This window comes from Oncorhynchus tshawytscha, linkage group LG06 (genome assembly GCF_018296145.1).
Source record: "Oncorhynchus tshawytscha isolate Ot180627B linkage group LG06, Otsh_v2.0, whole genome shotgun sequence".
Lineage (NCBI taxonomy): Eukaryota > Metazoa > Chordata > Actinopteri > Salmoniformes > Salmonidae > Oncorhynchus > Oncorhynchus tshawytscha.
The window spans coordinates 14,085,217-14,109,148 of record NC_056434.1 but is presented as its reverse complement, the minus strand read 5'-3'; the positions used below and the strand labels follow the sequence as shown (position 1 = coordinate 14,109,148).

At 45.5% G+C, this 23,932-nt stretch overlaps 1 protein-coding gene across 2 annotated transcripts in view; it reads right to left on the bottom strand.

Annotated features, from left to right (window-relative positions):
• The window catches only part of LOC112252073 (rab GTPase-activating protein 1-like), a 152,560-nt gene that overhangs the window by 56,954 nt on the left and 71,674 nt on the right, over positions 1–23,932 (bottom strand). For both annotated transcript variants that reach the window (XM_042323002.1, XM_042323003.1), the window contains 4 exons: positions 13,474–13,587; positions 9,013–9,087; positions 6,471–6,596; positions 2,391–2,534 (listed from right to left, as the gene is read on the bottom strand). In XM_042323002.1, the coding sequence (XP_042178936.1) occupies positions 2,391–2,534; positions 6,471–6,596; positions 9,013–9,087; positions 13,474–13,587 (459 nt within the window). The remainder of the gene's footprint in view (positions 1–2,390; positions 2,535–6,470; positions 6,597–9,012; positions 9,088–13,473; positions 13,588–23,932) is intronic.

Sequence of the window (23,932 nt, the reverse complement as noted above, 5' to 3'; positions counted from 1 at the left end):
CCCTCTGTGTCTCTCCCTCTGTGTCTCTCCCTCTGTGTCTCTCCCTCTGTGTCTCTCCCTCCCTCCCTCTGTCTCCCCTCCCTCCCTCCCTCTGTGTCTCTCCCTCCCTCCCTCTGTGTGTCTCCCTCCCTCCCTCTGTGTGTCTCCCTCCCTCCCTCTGTGTGTCTCCCTCCCTCCCTCTGTGTGTCTCCCTCCCTCCCTCTGTGTGTCTCCCTCCCTCCCTCTGTGTGTCTCCCTCCCTCCCTCCGTGTGTCTCCCTCTCTCCCACTGTGTGTCTCCCTCTCTCCCTCTGTGTGTCTCCCTCTCTCCCTCTGTGTGTCTCTCTCCCTCCCTCTGTGTCTCCCTCCCTCTCTCCCTCTGTCTCCCTCCCTCTCTCCCTCTGTGTCTCCCTCCCTCTCTCCCTCTGTGTCTCCCTCCCTCTCTCCCTCTGTGTCTCCCTCCCTCTCTCCCTCTGTGTCTCCCTCCCTCCTCCCTCTGTGTCTCCCTCCCTCCCTCCATGTCTCCCTGTGTCTCTCCCTCCGTCCCTCTGTGTTTCTCAATCGCTCCCTCTGTGTGTCTCCCTCCCTCCCTCTGTGTGTCTCCCTCCCTCCCTCTGTGTCTCCCCCTCTGTGTGTCTCCCTCCTCCCTCCCTCTGTGTCTCCCTCCCTCCCTCCCTCCCTCTGTGTCTCCCTCCCTCCCTCCCCCTCCCTCTGTGTCTCCCTCCCTCCCTCTGTGTGTCTCCCTCCCTCCCTCCCTCTGTGTGTCTCCCTCCCTCCCTCTGTGTCTCCCTCCCTCCCTCTGTGTCTCCCTCCCTCCCTCCCTCCCTCTGTGTCTCCCTCCCTCCCTCCCTCCCTCCCTGTGTCTCTCCCTCCCTCCCTCCGTGTCTCCCTCCCTCCCTCCATGTCTCCCTGTGTCTCTCCCTCCGTCCCTCTGTGTTTCTCAATCGCTCCCTCTGTGTGTCTCCCTCCCTCCCTCTGTGTGTCTCCCTCCCTCCCTCTGTGTCTCCCTCCCTCCCTCCCTCTGTGTCTCCCTCCCTCCCTCCCTCCCTCTGTGTCTTCCTCCCTCCCTCTGTGTCTCCCTCCCTCCCTCCCTCTGTGTCTCCCCTCCCTCCCCCTCTGTGTGTCTCCCTCCCTCCCTCTGTGTCTCCCCTCCCTCCCTCCCTCTGTGTCTCCCTCCTCTGTGTCCCCTCCCTCCCTCTGTGTCTCCCTCCCTCCCCCTCTGTGTCTCTCCCTCCCTCCCTCTGTGTCTCCCTCCCCCTCCCTCCCTCCCTCCCTCTGTGTCTCCCTCCCCTCCCTCTGTGTCTCCCTCCCTCCCTCCCTCCCTCCCTGTGTCTCCCTCCCTCCCTCCCTCTGTGTCTCCCTCCCTCCCTCCCTCCCTCTGTGTCTCCCTCCCTCCCTCCCTCCCTGTGTGTCTCCCTCCCTCCCTCCCTCTGTGTGTCTCCCTCCCTCCCTCCGTGTGTCTCCCTCCCTCCCTCCGTGTGTCTCCCTCCCTCCCTCCCTCTGTGTCTCCCTCCCTCCCTCCCTCTGTGTCCCTCCCTCCCTCCCTCCCCCTCCCTCCCTCCCTCCCTCTGTGTCTCCCTCCCTCCCTCCCTCTGTGTCTCTGTCTCTCACAGAGAGAGAGAGACAGAGACACAGAGTGAGAGAGAGAGAGACAGAAAGAAGGGGGACAGGAGGTGTGGAGAAAAGAAAAGGACCACAGAAGCACAACAGATCAGAGGGGAAGGGAGAGGTTAAGCAATTTCATAGTAAAAAGAGAAGAAAAAAATGAGAACAGAATGACAAAAAAAACCAAATCAAACTGAGGCATGGGTAAAGTCGAGGACAATAAGAAAGTGACCTCTCCCGTGAAAAAGGAGAAAAAGGTATGGCGGGGGAGAGGGAGAAAGGGAGAAAAAAAAAGGGAGGCACAGAGGAGAGGAGCAGATTCTCAACACCCAGCTCATTGGCAGAGAAATGCATACGGAACATTTAATTGTTCCGACCGGGGGCCGAGAGACAGAGGGAGGGAGAGAATCACACAGAGAGAAGGAGCGAGAACGGCCACAGTGCTGAGTCACAAATGGCACCCTATTCCCATAATAGTGACCCGCAAGCCATTTAAAACCTCCCACAAGACCCACCAGTTGAGAATCAGTGTCATAGACTTCCAGTCACTGTGCTAACGCTAGTTAACAACTTCCTTCAAACTGCACGCAGAGACATACACATGGTGTCCACGAGTTCACCTGACTCCCAAATTGTCCCTTTAAGTTTAGTGTACCAACAGCAGGTTGGTAATGTACTGTGGAATAGGACTAAGGTTAGGACCAGTGTTGGGGTAAGGAATAGGACTAAGGTTAGGACCAGTGTTGGGATTAGGAGTAGTGTTAAAATGAGTCTTAACAATAGTGTTGGGGCTTCTTAACTTCTTACCTCACACAACAGCAGGTCAGTGATGTGGAAGACCATGCAGAGGGGGAACTTGGCTGTGAAGAGCGTGAGGAACCACTGAGAGGCGTACATGTGAGCTTCCAGATTGAGGTCCTGGAAGTGGGACCAGAGTTCTGGGAGTTGTTCCTGGAGAAAGGAAATAAGAGGAGATGAAACCACTCAATAGGAAGAAAGGAGAGTTCATTTCACAGTATAAGCACTGCATTCAGAAATTATTCAGACCCCCTTGACTTTTTCCACATTTTGTTACGTTACAGCCTTACTCTAAAATGCATTAAATTGTTTTTTCCTCCTGAGCAATCTACACACAATACCCCATAATGACAAAACAAAAACAGGTTTTTAGAAATGTTTGCTAATTTATAAAAAAAAAAAACTTAAATATCACATTTACATAAGTATTTAGACCTTTTACTCAGTACTTTGTTGAAGGATCTTTAGCAGTGATTACAGCCTGGACTCTTCTTGGGTATAAAGCTACAAGCTTAGCACACCTGTATCTGGGGAGGTTCTTCCATTCTTCTCTGCAGATCCTCAACCTGTCAGGTTGGATGGGGAGCGTCGCTGCACAGCTATTTTCAGGTCTCTCCAGTGATGTTTGATTGGGTTCAAGCCTGGGCTCTGGCTGGGACACGAAGCCACACCTGAGTTGTCCTGGCTCTGAGTGCTTAGGGTTGTTGTCCTGTTGGAAGGTGAACTCTTTCCCCAGTCTGAGGTCTTGAATGCTCTGGAGCAGGTTTTCATCAAAGATCTCTCTGTTCATCTTTTCAAACCAAATCGTATTAGTCACATGCGCCGAGTACAACAGGTGTAGACCTTAGTGAAATGCTTAGTTACGAGCCCCTAACCAACAGTGCAGTTTCAAAAAAATACAGATAAGAGATAAAAGTAACAAGTAATTAAAGAGCAACCGTACAAAATAATATATACAGGGGGGTGTCGGTACAGAGTCACTGTGCAGGGGCACCGGTTAGTTGAGGTAGTATGTACGTGTAGGTAGAGTTAATTAAAGTGACTATGCATAGATGAAAACAGAGACTGGCAGTGGTGTGGAGAGGGGAAAAGCAAATAGTCTGGGTAGCTATTTGACCAGATGTTCAGGAGTCTTATGGCTTGGGGGTAGAAGCTGGGGAGAAGCCTCTTGGACCAAGACTTGCGGTCCGGTACCGCTTGCCATGCGGTAGCAGAGAGAACAGTCTATGACTGGGGTGGCTGGAGTCTGACAATTGTTATGTCCTTCCTCTGACATCACCTGGTATAGGGGTCCTGGATGGCAGGAAGCTTGGCCCAAGTGAAGTACTGGGCCGTTCGCAATACCCTCTGTAGTGCTATTGCGATCGGAGGCCGAGCAGTTGCCATACCAGGCAGTGATGCAACCAGTCAGGATGCTCTTGATGGTGCAGCTGTAGAACCTTTTGAGGATCTGAGGACCCATGCCAAATCTTACCCTTCTCTTGAGGGGCAATAGGTTTTGACGTGCCTGCTTCACAACGGTCATGGTGTGCTTGCACCATGTTGATCACGTTGAGGGAGAGGTTGTTGTCCTTCTCAGCAGGCAGACCTCTCTTTCTCCGCCTCCACGCAGATCACGGGGCTCGGGGCCTGTTCCCAAGGGAGCCATATATCCTCCGCCTCGGGCTCGTCAGAGTCGTGAAAGAAGAAAAAGGATTCTGCTAGTCCGTGGTGAGTCATCGCGGTCCTGATGTCTTAACGTTATTTTCGGTCATAGGAGACGGTAGCGGCAACATTTATGTATAAAAAGAGTAAAAAAACAAGTTACAAACAACGCAGATAAACAAACCAAAAAACACAATCGATTGGGGGCACTTAAAACGTCTGCCTTCTGCTCCGGTGCAATCTTACATAATATCCTCAATCCTGACTAGTCTCCCAGCCCCTGCTGCAGAAAAAAATCCCCACAGCATGATGCTGCCACCACCATGCTTCACCATACGGATGGTGCCAGGTTTATTCCAGACGTGACACTTGGCATTCAGGCCAAAAAGTTCAATCTTGGTTATATCTGACCAGAAAATCTTGTTTCTCATGGTCTGAGAGTCCTTCAGGTGCCTTTTGGCAAACTCCAAGTGGGCTGTCATGTGCCTTTTACTGAGGAGTGGCTTTTGCATGGCCAACCTACCATAAAGGCTTGATTGGTGGAGTGCTGCATGTTCTACCCAGACTATTTGCATTGCACCCCCCCCACCCCCAGAAAGCTGCTGCTACTCTCTGTTATTATCTATGCATAGTCACTTTAATAACTCTACCTACATGTGATTACCTGAATTACCTCGACACCGGTGCCCCCGCACATTGACATTGACTCTGTACTGGTACCACACGTATACAGCCCCACAATGGTTATTTACTGCTGCTCTTTAATTATTTGTTATTCTTATCTGTTACCTTTTTTGTTATTGTTATTTTTTTTAAACTGCATTGTTGGTTAAGGGCTTGTAAGCAAACATTTCACTCTAAGGTCTACGACACCTGTTGTATTCGGCGCATGTGACAAATAAAATTTGATTCTGGAAAGTTATCCCACCTCCACAGAGGAACTCTGGCGATCAGGTTCTTGGTCACCTCCCGGACCAAGTCCCTTCTCCCCCGATTGCTCAGTTGGGTCGGGCGGCCAGCTCTAGGAAGAGTCTTGGTGGTTCTAAAATTCTTCCATTTAAGAATGGAGGCCACTGTGTTCTTGGGGACCTTCAATACTGCAAAAAAATGTTGGTACCCTTCCCCAGATCTGTGCCTCGACACAATCCTGCCTCGGAGCTCTGCGGACAATTCCTTGAACCTCGTGGCTTGGTTTTTGCTCTGACATGCACTGTCAACTGTGGGACCTTATACAGACAAATCAAATAATGTCCAATCAATTGAATTTACCACAGGTGGACTCCAAGTTGTAGAAACATCTCAAGGATGATCACTGGAAATTGGATGCACATGAGCTCAATGTCGAGTCTCATAGCAAAGGGTCTGAATATTTTGTTTCTATTTAACTAGGCAAGTCAGTTAAGAACAAATTCTTATTTATAATGACGGCCTACCCCGGACGACGCTGGGTCGAATGGGCGCCACCCAATGGGACTCCCAATCATGGCCGGATGTGATAGAGCCTGGATTCGAACCAGGGACTATAGTGACGCCTCTTGCACTGAGATGCTGTGTCTTTGACCGCTGCGCCACTCGGTATCTGTTTTTAATTTTTAATACATTTGCTAAACTTAAAAAAAAAAAACGTTTTTTACTTTGTCATTATGGGGTATTGGGTGTAGATTGCTGAGATGTATTTATTTTTCAATCCATTAATCCAAGGCTGTAACGTTACAAAATGTGGAAAAAGTCGAGGGGTCTGAATCCTTTCCGATGGCACTGTATATGCCAATATATTGATTGACAGACTAGTGTAAATCAGTCAACTCAGTCAGTAAATCAGTCATTCAGTCAAGCAAGCGATCATCATCACAGCTCAGAAAGCGCCGTCAGAGAGGGAGTGAGAGAAGGAGAGAGCTGGAGAGAAAAGAGAAAGAGAAACTGACTTACTTCCACCTGTATGCCAACCCTTAGCGATTAATGCTAATATTCCTTAGCCTTGGGGAGCTAGGCTGTCAATACTTACCCAGCGTTGAAAAAAGGCCTACTTAGGGGAGGCTAAAATTGATTTCTGTATAAAATTAAACAAGTTGGAGTGGATTTAGCCTAATAACGAACCTAAGGCCGGCCCTTACAAAAATAGTCAGTCCGTGCTCTTAAAGATGGAATCCTTAATGGTCAAACTGCTACGTCCGATTGCGCGATGCACTCCCAGCTCTGCCGACCTCGTCAACAAAACAAAAACAATAATGTCTGTGGGGAGGACAGTGGCGTCGTTTCCCCTTACTGCGGATTCCATCTTTAAGGTGCATAGAGCACGGTTAAGTGTCTGCACATACACACGCTGATGATGTGCGCACATACACGCATGCAACACACACACACACACACGATGACAATCATTATGTGACATTTTGTTAGGTTTGAAGTTTTTCCAGAGGGCTTCAGTGAAGCGGGCGGACTAACCTGGAGCAGTCGTTCCAGCTGGTAGAACTTGCAGTGCAGATCCTCAAAGTTGTTCTTGTAGAGTTCCCTCAGGCCGTACTCATACATTATCCTCCCCAGCACACAGAAGGCCTGCTCCTCAGGCATCTACAGCCACAGGACCAAACAGAACCAGTGGGGGGTTAGCTAGGGTGTACCAACAGAGGAACGAGAGAAGGAGAGCTCTGAGATACGGGGAGGTCAAGCGGAAGTTGTTTCATTTTATCCTTTGACCTTTTGGAACACCAGTCACTTTAATAATGTTTAATGTGGTTGAATCTGTGCTTGAAATTCACTACTCGACTGAGGGACCTTACAGATAATTGCATGTGTGAGGTACAGAGAAGGGGTAGTATTATTAAACACCATTATAGCATACAGAGTGAGTCCGTGCAACTTATTATCTGACGTGTTAAGCTAGTTATTTAGGCTTGCCATAGCAAAGGGGTTGAATTTTACTGTCTCAAAACATTTCAGCTTTTCATTTATTGTAAAAATGCCTACTAACATAATTCCAATTTGACATTATGGGGTATTGTGTATTGAACAGTGACGTAAAATCTATATTTAATCCATTTTAAATTCAGGTTGTAGCATATGAAAATGTGGGAAAAGTGTAAGGGTGTGAATACTTTCTGAAGGCACTGAGTGCACAAAACATTAGGAACACCTTGCTTATATTGAGTTGCTTCCCCTTTTGTCCTCAGAACAGCCTCAATTCATCAGGGCATGGACTCTACAAGGTGTTGAAAGCATTCCACAGGGATGCTGGCCCATGTTGACTCCAATGCACAGTTGTGTCAAGTTGGCTGAATGTCCTTTAGGTGGTGGACCATTCTTGATGCACACGGGAAACTGTTGAGGGTGAACATTCTGGTGAGTGTGAAAGAAAACCAGAAGGTGGGAGTGTCAGTGTGAAAGAGAAAAGGTGTGGGTATGCTCCCCCTTTAATACACAGTGTTTGTGTTGTGAGTGAGATGGTGTGTGTGTGTGTGTGGTGTGTGTGTGTGTGTGTGTGTGTGTGAGAGAGAAACACACCCACAAGCAGAGACAGAGTGGTGGGTATTTAATCGGGTAGACCGTGTGTCCTGGGCTGAATGGGCCATTAATATTCTGGACACCTCCCCAGCCTCCTGCATTCCTAAGGACCTCATCCCCCCCCCTTCATATCTCGTTCTCTCTCTTTCACACCTTGCTCACCTTTTCATCTCCGCTTCCTTTATTTCCAATTACCTCTTCTCCCCCATCCTCACTCCACTTCTCCCCCTCCACTTCGCCATCCATCTCTTGTCCCTCCCTCTCTCCCGCCATCCATCTCTTGTCCCTCCCACCATCCATCTCTTGTCCCTCCCTCCTTCCCGCCATCATTGCTCCACTTTACCCTCCATCCTCCCTCTCTCCACTTCTCCCTCCATCCTCCCTCTCTCCACTTCTCCCTCCCTCCACCCTCTCTCCACTTCTCCCTCCATCCTCCCTCTCTCCACTTCTCCCTCCATCCACCCTCTCTCCACTTCTCCCTCCATCCATCCCTCTCCCGCCATCCATCCATCCCCCCTCCCTCCATCCATCCACCCCCCTCCCTCCATCCATCCATCCATCCATCCCCCTCCCTCCATCCATCCCCCCCTCCCTCCACCAATCCTTCCCTCTCCATCCATCCCTCTCCTTCCATCCATCCCCCTCCATCCATCCCCCTCCATCCATCCTTTCCCTTCCATCCATCCCTCTCCCACCATCCATCCATCCCCCTCCCGCCATCCATCCATCCATCCTTCCCCCTCCGGCCATCCATACATCCCCCTCCCTCCCTCCATCCACCCATCCATCCCCTCCCTCCATCCATCCCCCTCCCATCCCCCATCCCCCTCCCTCACTCCATCCATCCTTCCCCCTCCATCCATCCATCCCCCTCCATCCCTCCCTACATCCATCCATCCCCTCCCGCCATCCATCCATCCTCCCCCTCCCTCCCGCCATCCATCCCCCTCCCTCCATCCATCCCCTCCATCCATCCATCCATCCATCCTTCCCTCCATCCATCCCCATCCATCCTTCCACCTCCATCCATCCTTCCCCCTCCATCCATCCATCCATCCAAACCCCATCCATCCATCCATCCATCCATCCATCCCCCATCCATCCATCCTTCCCCTCCCTCCCTCCATCCATCCATTCACCTCCCTCCATCCATCCACTCACCTCCCTCCCTCCATCCATCCATCTCCTCTGACATACTGTCCTGTTGTTCACCCTGTTCCTGCTGCACTCTCCTCCCTTTGTTAAACCTTAACTTTCCTTCTCTCCATTGTTCTCACAATCAGTCCCAATACAACTAACTGAATCTTAATACGTGCACTTTGCACTTATCCAAACTCTGCGCTCTGCAATCGTTTTCCAGAGCCAATGTATTTTTATTATTGAATTAAATTGATAATCACAACAGTGCAGACTTCATTCTCAACTGCACTCTGTGGGTTCCATAGACGTTGTGTAGACATTGTATTGAGGTTTGAGCCCCACTTACGTGCAGTAGCAGCACCGCAGCCAGGAAGGACTGTCCCTGACAGTAACCAATCTCCTTGTCATAGACTGAATAGGCCTAGAACACAAAGCAGAGAGCCAATAATGTCAATAATGTCACCTCATACCATGAATAAGAGACTGTGTGTGTGTGTCATGCATGTAACATACTGAGTAAGACAATTTTTGTGTTTTAAAATGTGACACACCAAACAGTTCAAGACACACACTGCAGTTCAAAAGGTGTATAAATGTTGCGGAGGATGAGTCCTTCTCACAGTAGATACTAGGCTGTTCAGTTGTTATTTGTGGTTTAAAAGTTGCTCAACGTCCGCAGTTCTAGAGTTTTAGTTCCATTTTCAACGGTCTGTTTTGAAAGCCTTTTAATTGTCTAACAAAATCTAATTGTTTTTGTCACGTACACAGTTTCCAGATGGTCTAAGAGGTGCAGGGAGATTCTTTACAGTATATAGTACTATCAGCTCGCTCACATCGATAGTACATGTTGAGTTGGGAGAGGACCATTTGCACGGCTCATACAGCATAGAAAGCATATTTCCTTTGTTTCTTGCTGAAAGCCTTTCGGGACCATCTTTATCGGCGTGACTTTAATCTTGCTGGGCCAATCAAGATGGAAAGCTTTGTAAAGCCCTGTTTTCAAAGGGCAGATTTAACAACACAGAGGGAGGGTGGAGAGGGGGAGAGAGAGAGATAGCTCCCTGGTTCGGTCTTCTTCAAAGCAGTTGGCAAAACAGCCTCCTCGAAATATACAGTTAGGGGAATCACCCTATTGCAGGGAAAGATGAAAAGATGCATTCGGAAAGTATTCAGACCGCTTGACCTGACATGTTTTTTTTAAACTTTCAGCCTGATTCGAAAATAGATAAAAAAATAAATATATCAATCTACCCACAATACCCTATAATGACAAAGCAAAACCGGAAATGTTTGCAAATATATTACAAATAAAAAACTTGAATATCACATTTACATAAATATTTAGACCTTTTACACAGTACTTTATTGAAGCATCTTTGGCAGCGACTACAGCCTTGAGTGTTCTTGGGTATGGCACTTGGCACACCTGTATCTGGGGAGTTTCTTGCATTCTTCTCTACAGATCCTCTCAAGGTCTGTCAGGTTGGATGGGGAGCGTCGTTGCACAGCTATTTTCAGGTCTCTCCAGGTCTCTCCAGATATGTTTGATCGGGTTCAAGCCCGGGCTCTGGCTGGGACACTCAAGGACATTCAGAGACGTGTCCCGAAGCCACACCTGAGTTGTCTTGGTTGTGTGTTTAGGGTCGTTGTCCTGTTGGAAGGTGAACTTTGCCCCAGTCTGAGCTCCTGAGCACTCTGGAGAAGGTTTTCTGTTCATCTTTCCCTCGATCCTGACTCCGAATTGCTGCTGCTGAAAAACATCCCCACAGCATGATGCTGCCACCACCATGCATCACTGTAGAGATAGTGCCAGGTTCCCTCCAGACGTGACACTTGGCATTCTGGCCAAAGAGTTCAATCTTGGTTTAATCAGACCAGAGAATCTTGTTTCTCATGGTCAGAGTTCTTAGGTGCCTTTTGGCAAACTCCAAGAGGGCTGTCATGTGCCTTTTACTCAGGAGTGGCTTCCGTCTAGCCACTCTCCCATAAAGGTCTGATTGGTGGAGTGCTGCAGAGATGGGAGAACCTTCCAGAAGGACAACCATCTCCACAGAGGAAATCTGGAGCTCTGTCAGAGTGAACATCAGGTTCTTGGTCACCTCACTGACCAAGGCCCTTCTCCCCCGATTGACCAGCTTGGCCGGGTGGCCATCTCTAGGAAGAGTTTTGGTGGCTCCAAACTCCATTTAAGAATGATGGAGGCCACTGTAGTCTTGAGGACCTGCAATGCTGAAGACATTTTTTGGTACCCTTCCCCAGATCTGTGCCTTGACACAATCCTGTCTCGGGGGCGCTACAGACAATTCCTTCAACCTCATGACTTGTTTTTTTCCCCCCCAACTATGGGACCATATATGTGGATAGGTATGTGCCTTTCCAAATCAAATGAATTTACCACAGGTGGACTCCAATCAAGTTGTAGAAACATCAAGGATGATCAATGGAAACAGGATGCACCTGAGCTCAATTTAGAGTCTCGTAACAAAAGGGTCTGAATACGTATGTAAATAAGAAATTACTGTTTACTGTATAAAAATTACTGTATATATATTTTTTTAAACATTTCTAAAAACCTGTTTTCGCTTCGTCATTATGGGGTATTCTGTGTAGATTGATACAGATTTCTATTTATTTAATTTAACAAAATGTGGAAAAGGTCAAGGGGTCTGAAAAACTTTCAGAATGAATTGTACACTTGACACCCTACTCTGCATAATACCACAGATAAAACAACGATGTATAAATGTGAAGCACCCGGTTGGCATTGTCACTTACTACCAAATATGGTAGTGAGAGGAAGCCCACGATGACTAATTTGTTCCCATTGGAAACAACAAGCTGTGGTCCATCTTGGTTTAGTTACAAAATCTTTGATAATACTGTGCTACTTTTGACCAGAGCCTTGTGCCCTACTACTTCAAACGTCACTGGAACCTTCTGTCCCGAGGACCTACTTAACAATGTCATAAGCAGGACATAATTGATGACAATTAATGACATGACTGGCTACATGATGAATTATCTTATTAATTCACACCATCAGCGTATACAGGGTTTTCATTAGCTAGCATCAGGTAGTTTCTAGGGACTTGGTTCTAGGTGCAAAGATGAGCTTGATTGTTTATGACATAATTATTGGTGTTAAATGTTAACCTTAAAGTGGATTAAAATAAAATCCACAGTTGACTATAACATTACATACATATTATAAACAGTATATTATGTCAATGAGTCTTGATTGCTGTAACATTCTCCACAGTCCATTGCTTTTAAAACAGAAATTAAATATGTTTTTCTATGTGTTTCCACCTGGAATACAGAGGGAAGTGTAATTGAGGAGCTATAATCCGCCTGGCTGTTTTGAGAGTAAGAGACGTTTGATGGAGTGTTGCAATTCAGCCCGCTCTGCCACGGTTAGACAGATGTACAGTGCTAGCTGGATGGGGGTCTGGGATAGATGACATTCCTATTTGTCAGCCGGGACAGATTAACTGTGGCTGGCTGTTGTGTGTAAATGATTATCATTTGGAGCACAACCAATCACGTGGTGGAGAATGGTGGAGAATTTGACCTAATATTGTGGTCCTTTGTAGATCAGTTGGTAGAGCATAGCTGTTGTAATGTCAGGGTAGTGGGTTTGAATCCTGGCACCACCCATACACATCAAATGGATGCACGCATGACTTTGGATAAAAGCCCCTGCTAAACGTAAATATGATTTATCTTACATTGCAGTTTCCTCCTCTTCTGGGCCCGTATTCACAGATTATCAGAGTAGGAGATCTGATCTGGGATCAGTTTTTGCCTTTTAGATAGTAATTATTCAAATTATTATTAGGTACAGGGGGATGTTTCTCTGGATGTTTTTTTCTGCTGGTCCTGACACAATTCCTTCACAAGGACAATGCATGTCCTTTGAACTCACCTGGACAAAAAGCATTGTAGGAATAGAATAGGAGATAAAAGTGCATGTCTCTTCAGGAACTAACCAACCCTATCAACAGGCAATCTACATGTATTTGCATACAAATGAAAGCCTGGTGCTAAACTGACATAGTTGGTAGGTTAAGACACTTTGTTTGTGTGTGTGTGTGTGTGTGTGTGTGTGTGTGTGTGTGTGTGTGTGTGTGCCTTCCAATCCGTTGTTTCACCACAGCATCCTTCTGTGTTCTCTGAATTACCAGATGAAAGAAAATGTAGCATCATTCTGGATTCATACCTTATCTATATTCTATTTGAGTTACATGTTTTAAAACTAAAAGCTTATGTGTTGGTTTTGAGCAAGATACAAAGTTAGCTATTGTATCGGTGTGCATCCTAACATGTTACTATGGCAACTTGGTGTGTGTGGAGTATTGTGTGGTTTGTGTTAGCTTGTACGTTTCTGTTCAGAGTACTTTTCTGTGCATTATGTCTTCAGTACGTATCGGGTCATCATACAAGGTAAGCTTTTAGCTGCTCCCGCAAGTCATCTAACAATAGTTTTAGTGATACAGAAACACAAATTAATTCTGACAGCTACACTCTACGCATTACTTTGAACACTGAAGCTAAAACTATTTAACTTTGATCTATAATCAAGCATTTTGGGGTTGAGATCAAACGTTTCATATGAAGGGACAGTACAGAATGTCACCTTTAATTTGAGGGTTTTTTCATACATAAAAATTAAAAACATTTGATCTCAAATCCAAAATGCTGGAGTATAGAGCCAAATTAAAAGTTTTAGCTTCACTGTCCAAATAAATAGGTAAGGAGTGTACATGCTTTCATAAACATCGATCACCAGTGTGTCATCCATCCGTACCTTACAGATCTTGTAGAGGGAGTCCTGTCCGTCTCCGTCCGTGTCTTTGAAGTAGTCGTGAGCGGGGAAGGTGCGGTGGATGTCTCTGGTGATCACTCCGTCCTGAGCAGAGTCCTGCAACACAAAACAAGGGCTGTGTAAGACATATGTGACTGTTTTACTCTATATACAAATGCAACTATAAATATGAAATGTGATTCTGTGTGAACACACCACTATACTGTGTACATACAGGCATGTACAAACAAGATCATTTCCAACAGACTATAAATAGCTATTCCAGTGTTTCAATACCTACAAGCAACACAACCTATAGTCAGAGAGAAATGTATAATTGGACATTTTATCAATACACCATACAACTTCACTAAACATCCTTGCATTATTCAAATAGCTATAGTATGCCCAAGGAAACATATTCAGAGGAACAACGCCACCCAACATGTTAAAGTCAGTAGACTAGAGAGAGACAGAGAGAGAGAGCGAGAGACAGACAAAGCCCAGAAGGAGAAAGAAAATGATATTTTCTGGTTTTCAGAGCATATTCTGTGTGAGCGCCTGGTGATGTCCCATTCCACTCAGCTGCTGCCTGGGCTTTCTAATCTGCAGCACAGCACTTCCTCCAGGATGACTGGCAGCCTGGCATTCTCACACTAACAACTGTGAGCTGCAGATAAAACAGGCCCCGGCACCCTGACGGCTCTGACTGGTGTGTGTGTGTGTGCGTGTGTGCGTGTGTGTGTGTGTGAGAGAGAATGAGTGAGAGTGACAGCGTGCGCGATAGAAAGTGAAAATACACGGTCGTTCTCATTTGGTCTCTTTCTAGTTCACGTGTATCACAGAAGAGGAACTGCCAGCCTTTGCGAGTTTGAGAGGCGCACGAGTCAAAACAAAATGCACCAAAGTAGATGACACTCAATTGTGTATAATGGGGTTAATTGTGTGCAATGGAGTCTGGCATGAGCATCAACACACAGGCTAACATGCCATTCAGCTAACATTAGGTGGAAGTTGACCTTGACTACAGGTCTACAGCCGAATAAAGGGGGGAGGGGGAGAATGAGAGACAGAGAGATAAATAGATATACACTGAGTGTACAAAACATTAAGAACACCTGCTCTTTTCGTGACAGACTGACCAGGTGAACAGGTGAAAGCTATGATCCCTTATTGATGTCACTTGTTAAATCCACTTCAATCAGTGTAGATGAAGGGGAGGAGACAGATTAAAGAAGGATTTAATTGAGACATGGATAAGTGTATACAGTGGGACAAAAAAGTATTTAGTCAGCCACCAATTGTGCAAGTTCTCCCACTTAAAAAGATGAGAGGCCTGTAATTTTCATCATAGGTACACTTCAACTATGACAGACAAAATGAATTGCTCTAGAGGAGATCTGCATAGAGGAATGGGCCAAAATACCAGCAACAGTGTGTGAAAACCTTGTGAAGACTTACAGAAAACGTTTGACCTTTGTCATTGCCAACAAAGGGTATATAACAAAGTATTGAGATACACTTTTGTTATTAACCAAATACTTATTTTCCACCATAATTTGCAAATAAATTCTTTAAAAATCCTACAATGTTATTTTCTGGATTTTTTTCCCCATTTTGTCTGTCATAGTTGAAGTGTACCTATGATGAAAATTACAGGCCTCTCTCATCTTTTTAAGTAGGAGAACTTGCACAATTGGTGGCTGACTAAATACCTTTTTTGCCCCACTATATATGCCATTCAGAGGGTAAATGCCTTTGAACGGGGTATGGTAGTCGGTGCCAGGCGCACCAGTTTGTGTCAAGAACTGCAACGCTGCTGGCTTTTTCAAGCTCAACAATTTCCAGTGTGTATTAAGAATGGTCCCCCACCCAAAGGACATCCAGCCAACTTGACAACTTTGGGAAGCATTGGAGTCAACATGGGCCAGCATCCATGTGGAACGCTTTCGACATCTTGTAGAGTCCATGTCCTGATGAATTGAAGCTGTACTGTAGGAAAAGGTGGGGGGCTTTATACAGCCGTATAAAGCTGTTTTCTAAAACATTATTTAACAGCTCATATATGTTTATAAAGCATTATACAGTACCGTCAGGTTTTAAGTAAAGTGTTGCTCAAATATCATACTGAAATAACAGATATGTGCAACAGCAGTGTCCGTCTCAAATAGGACTGGGTTAGAACACACTACTATGACATAGGCCTTGTTTTGTTATGATTCTGTCCAGCTAATACTAATTGGATGTGCGTAGCTAGTAGCCAATAGCCTAAGAACAGCTTAGGGAGCAACGGATTCATTTAAGGCAGCAAACAACTGTGGCTGTGGCTGCTGCTGCCAGCTTGGCACATGACAACCTGTAATGCTTAACGAGATTGGAAACGAGGTGGTACGACACACAACGCATTATGGGTGGGTTGGAACTAACTGTTTTATATACGTCCATTACTAGAGCAAAAGCCATGGATGTTTCTTAGTGCAATGTGTCTTGGCATTTCATGAGAATATGAAGATAAAAGTATAACAATACCATAGATACCAGCAAGAACATGTACACACATACTCTCTGAACAGTCCCCCTTTCCACAACACTCTAACCAGTCTAATAATTAATAAAAAGCGCAGTACCATGGCAACATCAATCTGGGTCTGGAGGAATCTCGTTGACAGGGCCAGTTGTAAACAGTTTGATTAAATGAACGGCACGTCACTACTAATTTAAGGCGCCATTAGTCACCTAAAGCCAGTAAATAAGGCTAGGTTTGCTCTCTACTTCTTCAGATGAGCCAGTTCTCTGATACAATGTCCTTGGTGTCTCTGCTCCGTGCCACTGGCTTGTTGTCACACTGCACTCAAAGGAACAGAGATGAAAAGGGAGAGAAGGCAGAATGTATGAGCAAGGATTTGTGTGTGTGTGTGTGTGTGCGTGCATTGGTCAATGACATTGGCAATGTGTGTTTGTCTGCGTATGTACAGTGGAGTCAACATTATTGCCACCCTTGATAAAGATGAGCAATAATGACTGCATAAAATAAGCCCACTTAAATCATTAAGTTTTGTACTATGGAGGGTAGTAGAATGACATAGGCTAGTGCTTTTGCTGTTTGTTAGGCCTACTCATCTTGTTGGCTGACGAAAAGTAAATGTGGACCGTTCTTCCAATATCTTCAATATGCAACTTGGAGAAAATATCCTTTCTATTTTATTCAGCTTAGTTCAATTGTATTCTTCATACTATAAAATAATGGCCATGGAATTCTAAGCAAATCTTGTCCGCTAAATGAACTAGTGTATCCCAAAGCCATTTGGCATAGTCAGATCAGGACAACACAGAGTATGCTATTCTGTTCTTCTGAAATAGACTACATTTTTTTCATATTATGCTTCTTTAGACCTATCTAAAATAAATAATGGATTTATTGTGAAGGTGTAGGCTATATTACATGGATTCATTGTGATGGTGTAGGCTATATTACATGGATTCATTGTGATGGCGTAGGCTATATTACATGGATTCATTGTGATGGCGTAGGCTATATTACATGGATTCATTGTGATGGCGTAGGCTATATTACATGGATTCATTGTGATGGTGTAGGCTATATTACATGGATTCATTGTGATGGCGTAGGCTATATTACATGGATTCATTGTGATGGCGTAGGCTATATTACATGGATTCATTGTGATGGCGTAGGCTATATTACATGGATTCATTGTGATGGTGTAGGCTATATTACATGGATTCATTGTGATGGCGTAGGCTATATTACATGGATTCATTGTGATGGTGTAGGCTATATTACATGGATTCATTGTGATGGTGTAGGCTATATTACATGGATTCATTGTGAAGGCGTATGCTATATTACATGGATTCATTGTGATGGCGTAGGCTATATTACATGGATTCATTGTGATGGCGTAGGCTATATTACATGGATTCATTAGACGTTTTAAAATGTAGGTGTTCCAAAAGGTCTGCATCAGTGGCTTGTGTGGAAGACAGGAGATGCTACATGTGTTTGTTAATTAACAGTCAATTACTGTGAGAGAGAGCAACAGTTATTTGCTTGATAATCACAGGCTGAGGAAATGTGGTGACCGCCACAACCCTACTCCAGACCCACTACCATCATTAAGCATGCTGTACCGCTGTACTGGATGGTGACAGTAGGAACATTATGTGGGCATGGGGTGATCTAGATTTACCAGGGTCTCAAAGACCATCCTCGCCAATACAATCTTATCATAAAGAAACCATTCATGAATCTCTCTTTCTCTCCACACACACACACACACCCTTCCACTCCCTCATCATAACATGTCATGGAAACATTGTCCCACCAGGTCAGAATCCTCATGAACCACAGCATGTTATGATACATAATATAATACATATGCAGGGATTCAACAAAACAACTGAAGCAGGTTAAGGTCAGAGTGTAGTGTGTGTGTGTGTGTGGTTGGGGGGGGTAAAAACAGTGAAAGAAAAACAGAAAGAGAAACAATAAGGAGAGAGTTATTCTATGCAGCTTGGGGGCCTGTTGGCAGACAAGGCATTACTCTTCCCTGCGAGCAACACAGGCAGGTAACCCATTTAGCACCCCAAAATAAAGTGATGATTTTGCCAAGTCAAGCTAACACTCCCACACCCATCGCCTCATTCCCTAACAAGCTCACTCTGCAACCAGAGCTGGTGGTAACTAAGTCACTCCGGTGCAAACCTTGAATGCCGCTCACACCTCGGGCAAGATGCACCGGGGAATTGGGTAGTACACAGCCGGGTATACTGAGGTCAGCACCAGTAATTCTGTAACCAGTAATGCTGATACTAATAGTGTTTGAAAAAGGTGTTATACACGAGATAAAGGCTGGAAATTATACTCAACTCAAACACCATTACACTGAATTAAATAAATACGAGTCAAATGCTGCCCCGAGGAGGGCTGGGTTGTGTGTTTGGAAAGAACAGTCATCTAAGCTGCAATCCAGGCACAGTCACTAGTTAATAGTGCAATGGATCGGATCTTGCTCTGCCCCACTGTCTAGCCATCTCTCTCTTACTCCATTTGTCCTTCTCTCTCTTTCTGTGTGTAAGAAAATGGATCTCATATGTGGCGTGGTGTCGTAAAGCCCATGGTTCCTGACAAATAGGCTCCATACATAAGCAGAGGGAATCCAAATGGTCATTTAGTCACAAACATCTGTAAAGGAAGCCTGCCTCAGTCAAACAAGCAAAGAAGAATCAGAGCGAGGGGGGTCAATATGCGATGCCGCATGTCCTCTCACTGCCATTCATTTTACTGGCATAATTACTAAGGCTAATTCGAAGCTAGTCTGACTTGGAGTTTTCTATATGGGTTGACAGATCGAACCCAGCTGTTTGTGTTGGCCAAGGCCCAGTCAACAAGCTACTGCTGGACCCTGTCAGAAGAGAAAGACAAAACCGATGACCTTCAAGCCCATTGATCTGAGGTGGGCTCACCTCTGCGGCACACCAGTGGATCACTTAAAGCCCTGCTGGAAGGTTCCACACAGGCTGGTTGTGGATCTGTGTTGCTATGCTATCGTCTGGTCTAATCCATCTCTCTGGAAAACTGTTGCAGTTATTGCACGATTGTTCTATTCCTGCACTAGCACGTGTGTTTCCGCTAAGCAAAGGCTTGACGATCGGTTGACGAGGTGAATCAGGTGTTCTAGTGCTGGAATCAAACAAAAAGGTCCAACGGCTGTTGTCAAACTGTTGAATTTACTCCTCAGAGTAAATAGGAGATTATTTACTTGACCATGAACATACTTACATCAGGCCACAGGGGACCATCAAAGCCTTGGTCGAGCAGACCCTTAAACAAGGTTTATGTAATGAGGGTTTCAGACGCCCCTGCTGGGGTGCAGTGGTGCTTCTCTAAACCTTCAGAGCTGGGGCTGCGTGTGGACTGAGACGCAGACAGGAGAAGAAGCAGTCAGAGCCCATTAAGCCCAACCTGACGGCCAGTCCAATCAGTGTGGAGCGAGATCCCGGCTGACAAGTGATGCTAGCATCCTGTGGAGAGACTCAGAGATAGCCACAGTAAGCCAGACAGCTAGCTGCATTGTGCTTATGGAGACAGATCCCCTGAGTCTGGGCTGATGTGGGTGCACTGCACATTAGACACAGCAAAAGTTCCTGGGTAGCCAGCTGGGTATTAAGAAATATGTGCATCCAGTTATCAGACAAGTTGCAATGAGCAAGTGTGACTAACTTGTCCTGCCTATTTGTGAACGCTTTGGAACGAAATGGCCTGACACACTGCTGATGGGTGCAGTTAGGTATCCCCCGCCCAACATATGTCCCACTTAACACACAAAGCATGCTTCTAGAACTATTCAGAAAGTTCTCAGTACTGTTGTATCCTATGGTGTATCGAATAGAACATTGCCGGGAGTCTCTTGTAGCCTGGTCGAGGACGAGAGTATGACTGAGGCAGACAGATGGGCATGTCTTCACCCATCCTCACACCCGGCTGAGTGGAACAGCCCTGTCACCAGCAGACCACCCTGCTGCGGCATGACCCAGATCGCAGGGGGATGCCAAAGTGCTCATCACAACCACCCCCCCGATTGAGAGCGAGCAAAGTCGGTGTAGTGCACCACGCTGGAGAGCAGCGCCTCAGATGAACAGGCAGCATGGTGTGTCAGAGAGCATCTCTGTCTGGGGACTAAACCTTGGCACGCCTCCAGGGAAAGTTCTCCTGGGTCAGAATCTGAAAGAAGTGGTTGGATTGGAAACAGCCATGGAAGTCATGAGGTACAGTCAAATGCATTACCATCACAATGAGTGGCACAGCCAGAAGTTAAAATGTTAATATCAAGTGTCTATGTTCTCCCATTCTCACTTATTTACTCCCGTCCCCTCAGTTCATCAACTGTCCCTTTAGGGGTTGTCTCTCAAAAAAAGGTGTGAAACAAAGGTGTCCCATTTTCTTTCCCCACTATAAAGGCTGACAACGCTGATATCACACTGGGCAAAAACTTTCCACGTCATTTAAACAAAAACATTAAATGTGATGACGTTGAATGAACCAGAAAAAAGGATTGGATTTGCAAAAAGCCATCAACACAAGGGAATAGTTTTTTCCCACCAATCTCAACCCAATTAAAAATATATATATTTAACATTGAATTCAACCAAATGTACAGTACCAGTCAAAGTTTGGACATACATACTCATTCAAGGGTTTTTCTTTATTTTGACTATTTTCTACATTGTAAAATAATACTGAAGACATCAAAACTATGAAATAACACATATGGAATCATGTAGTAAACAAAAGTGTTATAAATATAAAAATGTATTTTATATTTGGAGATTCTTCAAAGTAGCCACCCTTTGCCTTGATGACAGCTTTGCACACTCTTGGCATTCTCTCAACCAGTTTCATGAGGAATGCTGTTCCAACAGTCTTGAAAGAGTTCTCACATATGCTGAGGACTTGTTGGCTGCTTTTCCAACTCATCCCAAACCATCTTAATTGAGTTGAGGTTGGATGATTGTGGATGCCAAGTCATCTGATGCAGCACTCCATCACTCTATTTGGTCAAATAGCTCTTACACAGCTTGGAGGTGTGTTGGGTCATTGTCCTGTTGAAAAACAAATGATAGTGGGACTAAGTGCAAATCAGATGGGATGGTGTATCGCTGCAGAGTGCTGTGGTAGCCATAATGGTTAAGTTTGCCTTGAATTCTAAATAAATCACTGACAGTGTCACAAGCAAAGCACCCCCACACTATCACACCTCCTCCTCCATGCTTCACGGTGGGAACCACACATGCAGAGATCATCCGTTCACCTACTCCTCGTCTCACATAGACACGGTGGTTGGTACCGGAAACCTCAAACTTGGACTCATCAGACCAAAGGACACATTTCTAATGCCCATTGGTTGTGTTTCTTGGACCAAGCAAGTCTCCTTTTCTTATTGGTGTCCTTTAGTAGTGGTTTCTTTGAAGCAATTCTACAATGAAGGCCTGATTCACACAGTCTCTTCTGAACAGTTGATGCTGAGATGTGTCTGTTACTTGAACTCTGTGAAGCATATATTTGGGCTGCAATCTGAGTTGCTCTAATGAACTTATCTTCTGCAGCAGAGGTAACTCTGGGTTTTCCTTTCCTGTGGCGGTCCTCATGAGAGCCAGTTTCTTCATAGCGCTTGATGGTTTTTGCGACTGCATTTGAAGAGTTCTTGAAATGTTGACTGAACTTCATGTGTTAAAGTAACGATGGACCTTTGTTTCTCTTTGCTTATTGGAGCAGTTCTTGCCATAACATGGACTTGGTCTTTTATCAACTAGGGCTATGTTCTGTATACCACCCCTACCTTGTCACAACACAACTGATTGGCTCAAACACATTAAGGAAATAAATTCCACAAATTAACAAGGCACACCTGTTAATTGAGATGCATTCCAGGTGACTACCTCATGAAGCTGGTTGAGAGAATGTCAAGAGTGTGCAAAGCTGTCATCAAGGCAAAGTGAGGTTACTATGAAGAATAACAAATATATTTTGATTTGTTTAACACTTTTTTGGTTACTACATGATTCCAAATGTGTTATTTCATAGTTTTGATGTCTCCACTATTATTCTACAATGTAGAAAATAGTAAAAATAAAATAAAAACCCTGGAATAAGTAGGTGTCCAAACGTTTGACTGGTAATGAGTAACTTAATGAGCTGGATTGCTCGTCTTTCCAATTAGTTATTTCTTGTTTGTGCTCATTATCAAAATTTGCTAGCAGCTTCTATGGAAATTCTCTAGTACTTGTGCTAAGTTTGTTAGCATTCTGGTAATAGATGACCAATGGGCTTTTTTGCACCCGTCTCTCTCTCTCTGTCTCTCTCTCATATACATATACATATGTATATGTCTCTCTCCTCCTCCACGTCTCCTGATGTACTGGCCTGTCTCCTGGTAGCGCCTCCATGCTCTGGACACTACGTTGACAGACACAGCAAACCTTCTTGCCACAGCTCGCATTGATGTTCCATCCTGGATGAGCTGCACTACCTGAGCCACTTGTGTGGGTTGTAAACTCCGTATCATGCTACCACTAGAGTGAAAGCACCGTCAGCATTCAAAATTGACCAAAACATCAGCCAGGAAGCATAGGCACTGAGAAGTGGTCTGTGGTCACCACCTGCAGAACCACTCCTTTATTGGGGGTGTCTTGCTAAATGCCTATAATTTCCACCTGTTGTCTATTCCATTTGCACAACAGCATGTGAAATGTATTGTCAATCAGTGTTGCTTCCTAAGTGGACAGTTTGATTTCACAGAAGTGTGATTGACTTAGTTACATTGTGTTGTTTAAGTGTTCCCTTTATTTTTTGAGCAGTGTATATACAATATATATATATATATATGACATTTGTAATGTATTTATTGTTTTGAAACTTCTGTATGTGTAATGTTTACTGTTAATTTTTATTGTTTATTTCAGTTTTGTATATTATCTACCTCACTTGCTTTGGCAATGTTTAACACGTTTCCCATGCCAATAAAGCCCCTTGAATTGAATTGACATAAAGAGAGACAGAGAGAGAGACACAGAGACACAGAGAGAGACACAGAGACAGAGAGAGACACAGAGACACAGAGAGAGACACAGAGAGAGACACAGAGAGAGACACAGAGACAGACACAGAGACAGACACAGAGAGAGACACAGAGAGAGACACAGAGAGAGACACAGAGACAGAGACACAGAGAGAGACACAGAGACAGAGACACAGAGAGAGACACAGAGACAGAGACAGAGAGAGAGACACAGAGACAGAGACAGAGAGAGAGACACAGAGACAGAGACACAGAGACAGAGACACAGAGACAGAGAGACACAGAGACAGAGACACAGAGAGAGAGACAGAGACACAGAGAGAGAGACAGAGACACAGAGAGAGAGACCCAGAGACAGAGAGAGAGACCCAGAGACAGAGAGAGAGACCCAGACAGAGACCCAGAGAGAGAGACAGAGACACAGAGAGAGAGACCCAGAGACAGAGAGAGAGACCCAGAGACAGAGACCCAGAGAGAGAGACAGAGACACAGAGAGAGAGACAGAGACACAGAGAGAGAGACCCAGAGACAGAGAGAGAGACCCAGAGACAGAGAGAGAGACCCAGAGACAGAGACCCAGAGAGAGAGACAGAGACACAGAGAGAGAGACAGAGACACAGAGAGAGAGACCCAGACACAGAGAGAGAGACCCAGAGACAGAGAGAGAGAGACCCAGAGACAGAGAGAGAGACCCAGAGACAGAGACCCAGAGAGAGAGACAGAGACACAGAGAGAGAGACCCAGAGACAGAGAGAGAGACCCAGAGACAGAGACCCAGAGAGAGAGACAGAGACACAGAGAGAGAGACCCAGAGACAGAGAGAGACCCAGAGACAGAGAGAGAGACAGAGAGAGAGACCCAGA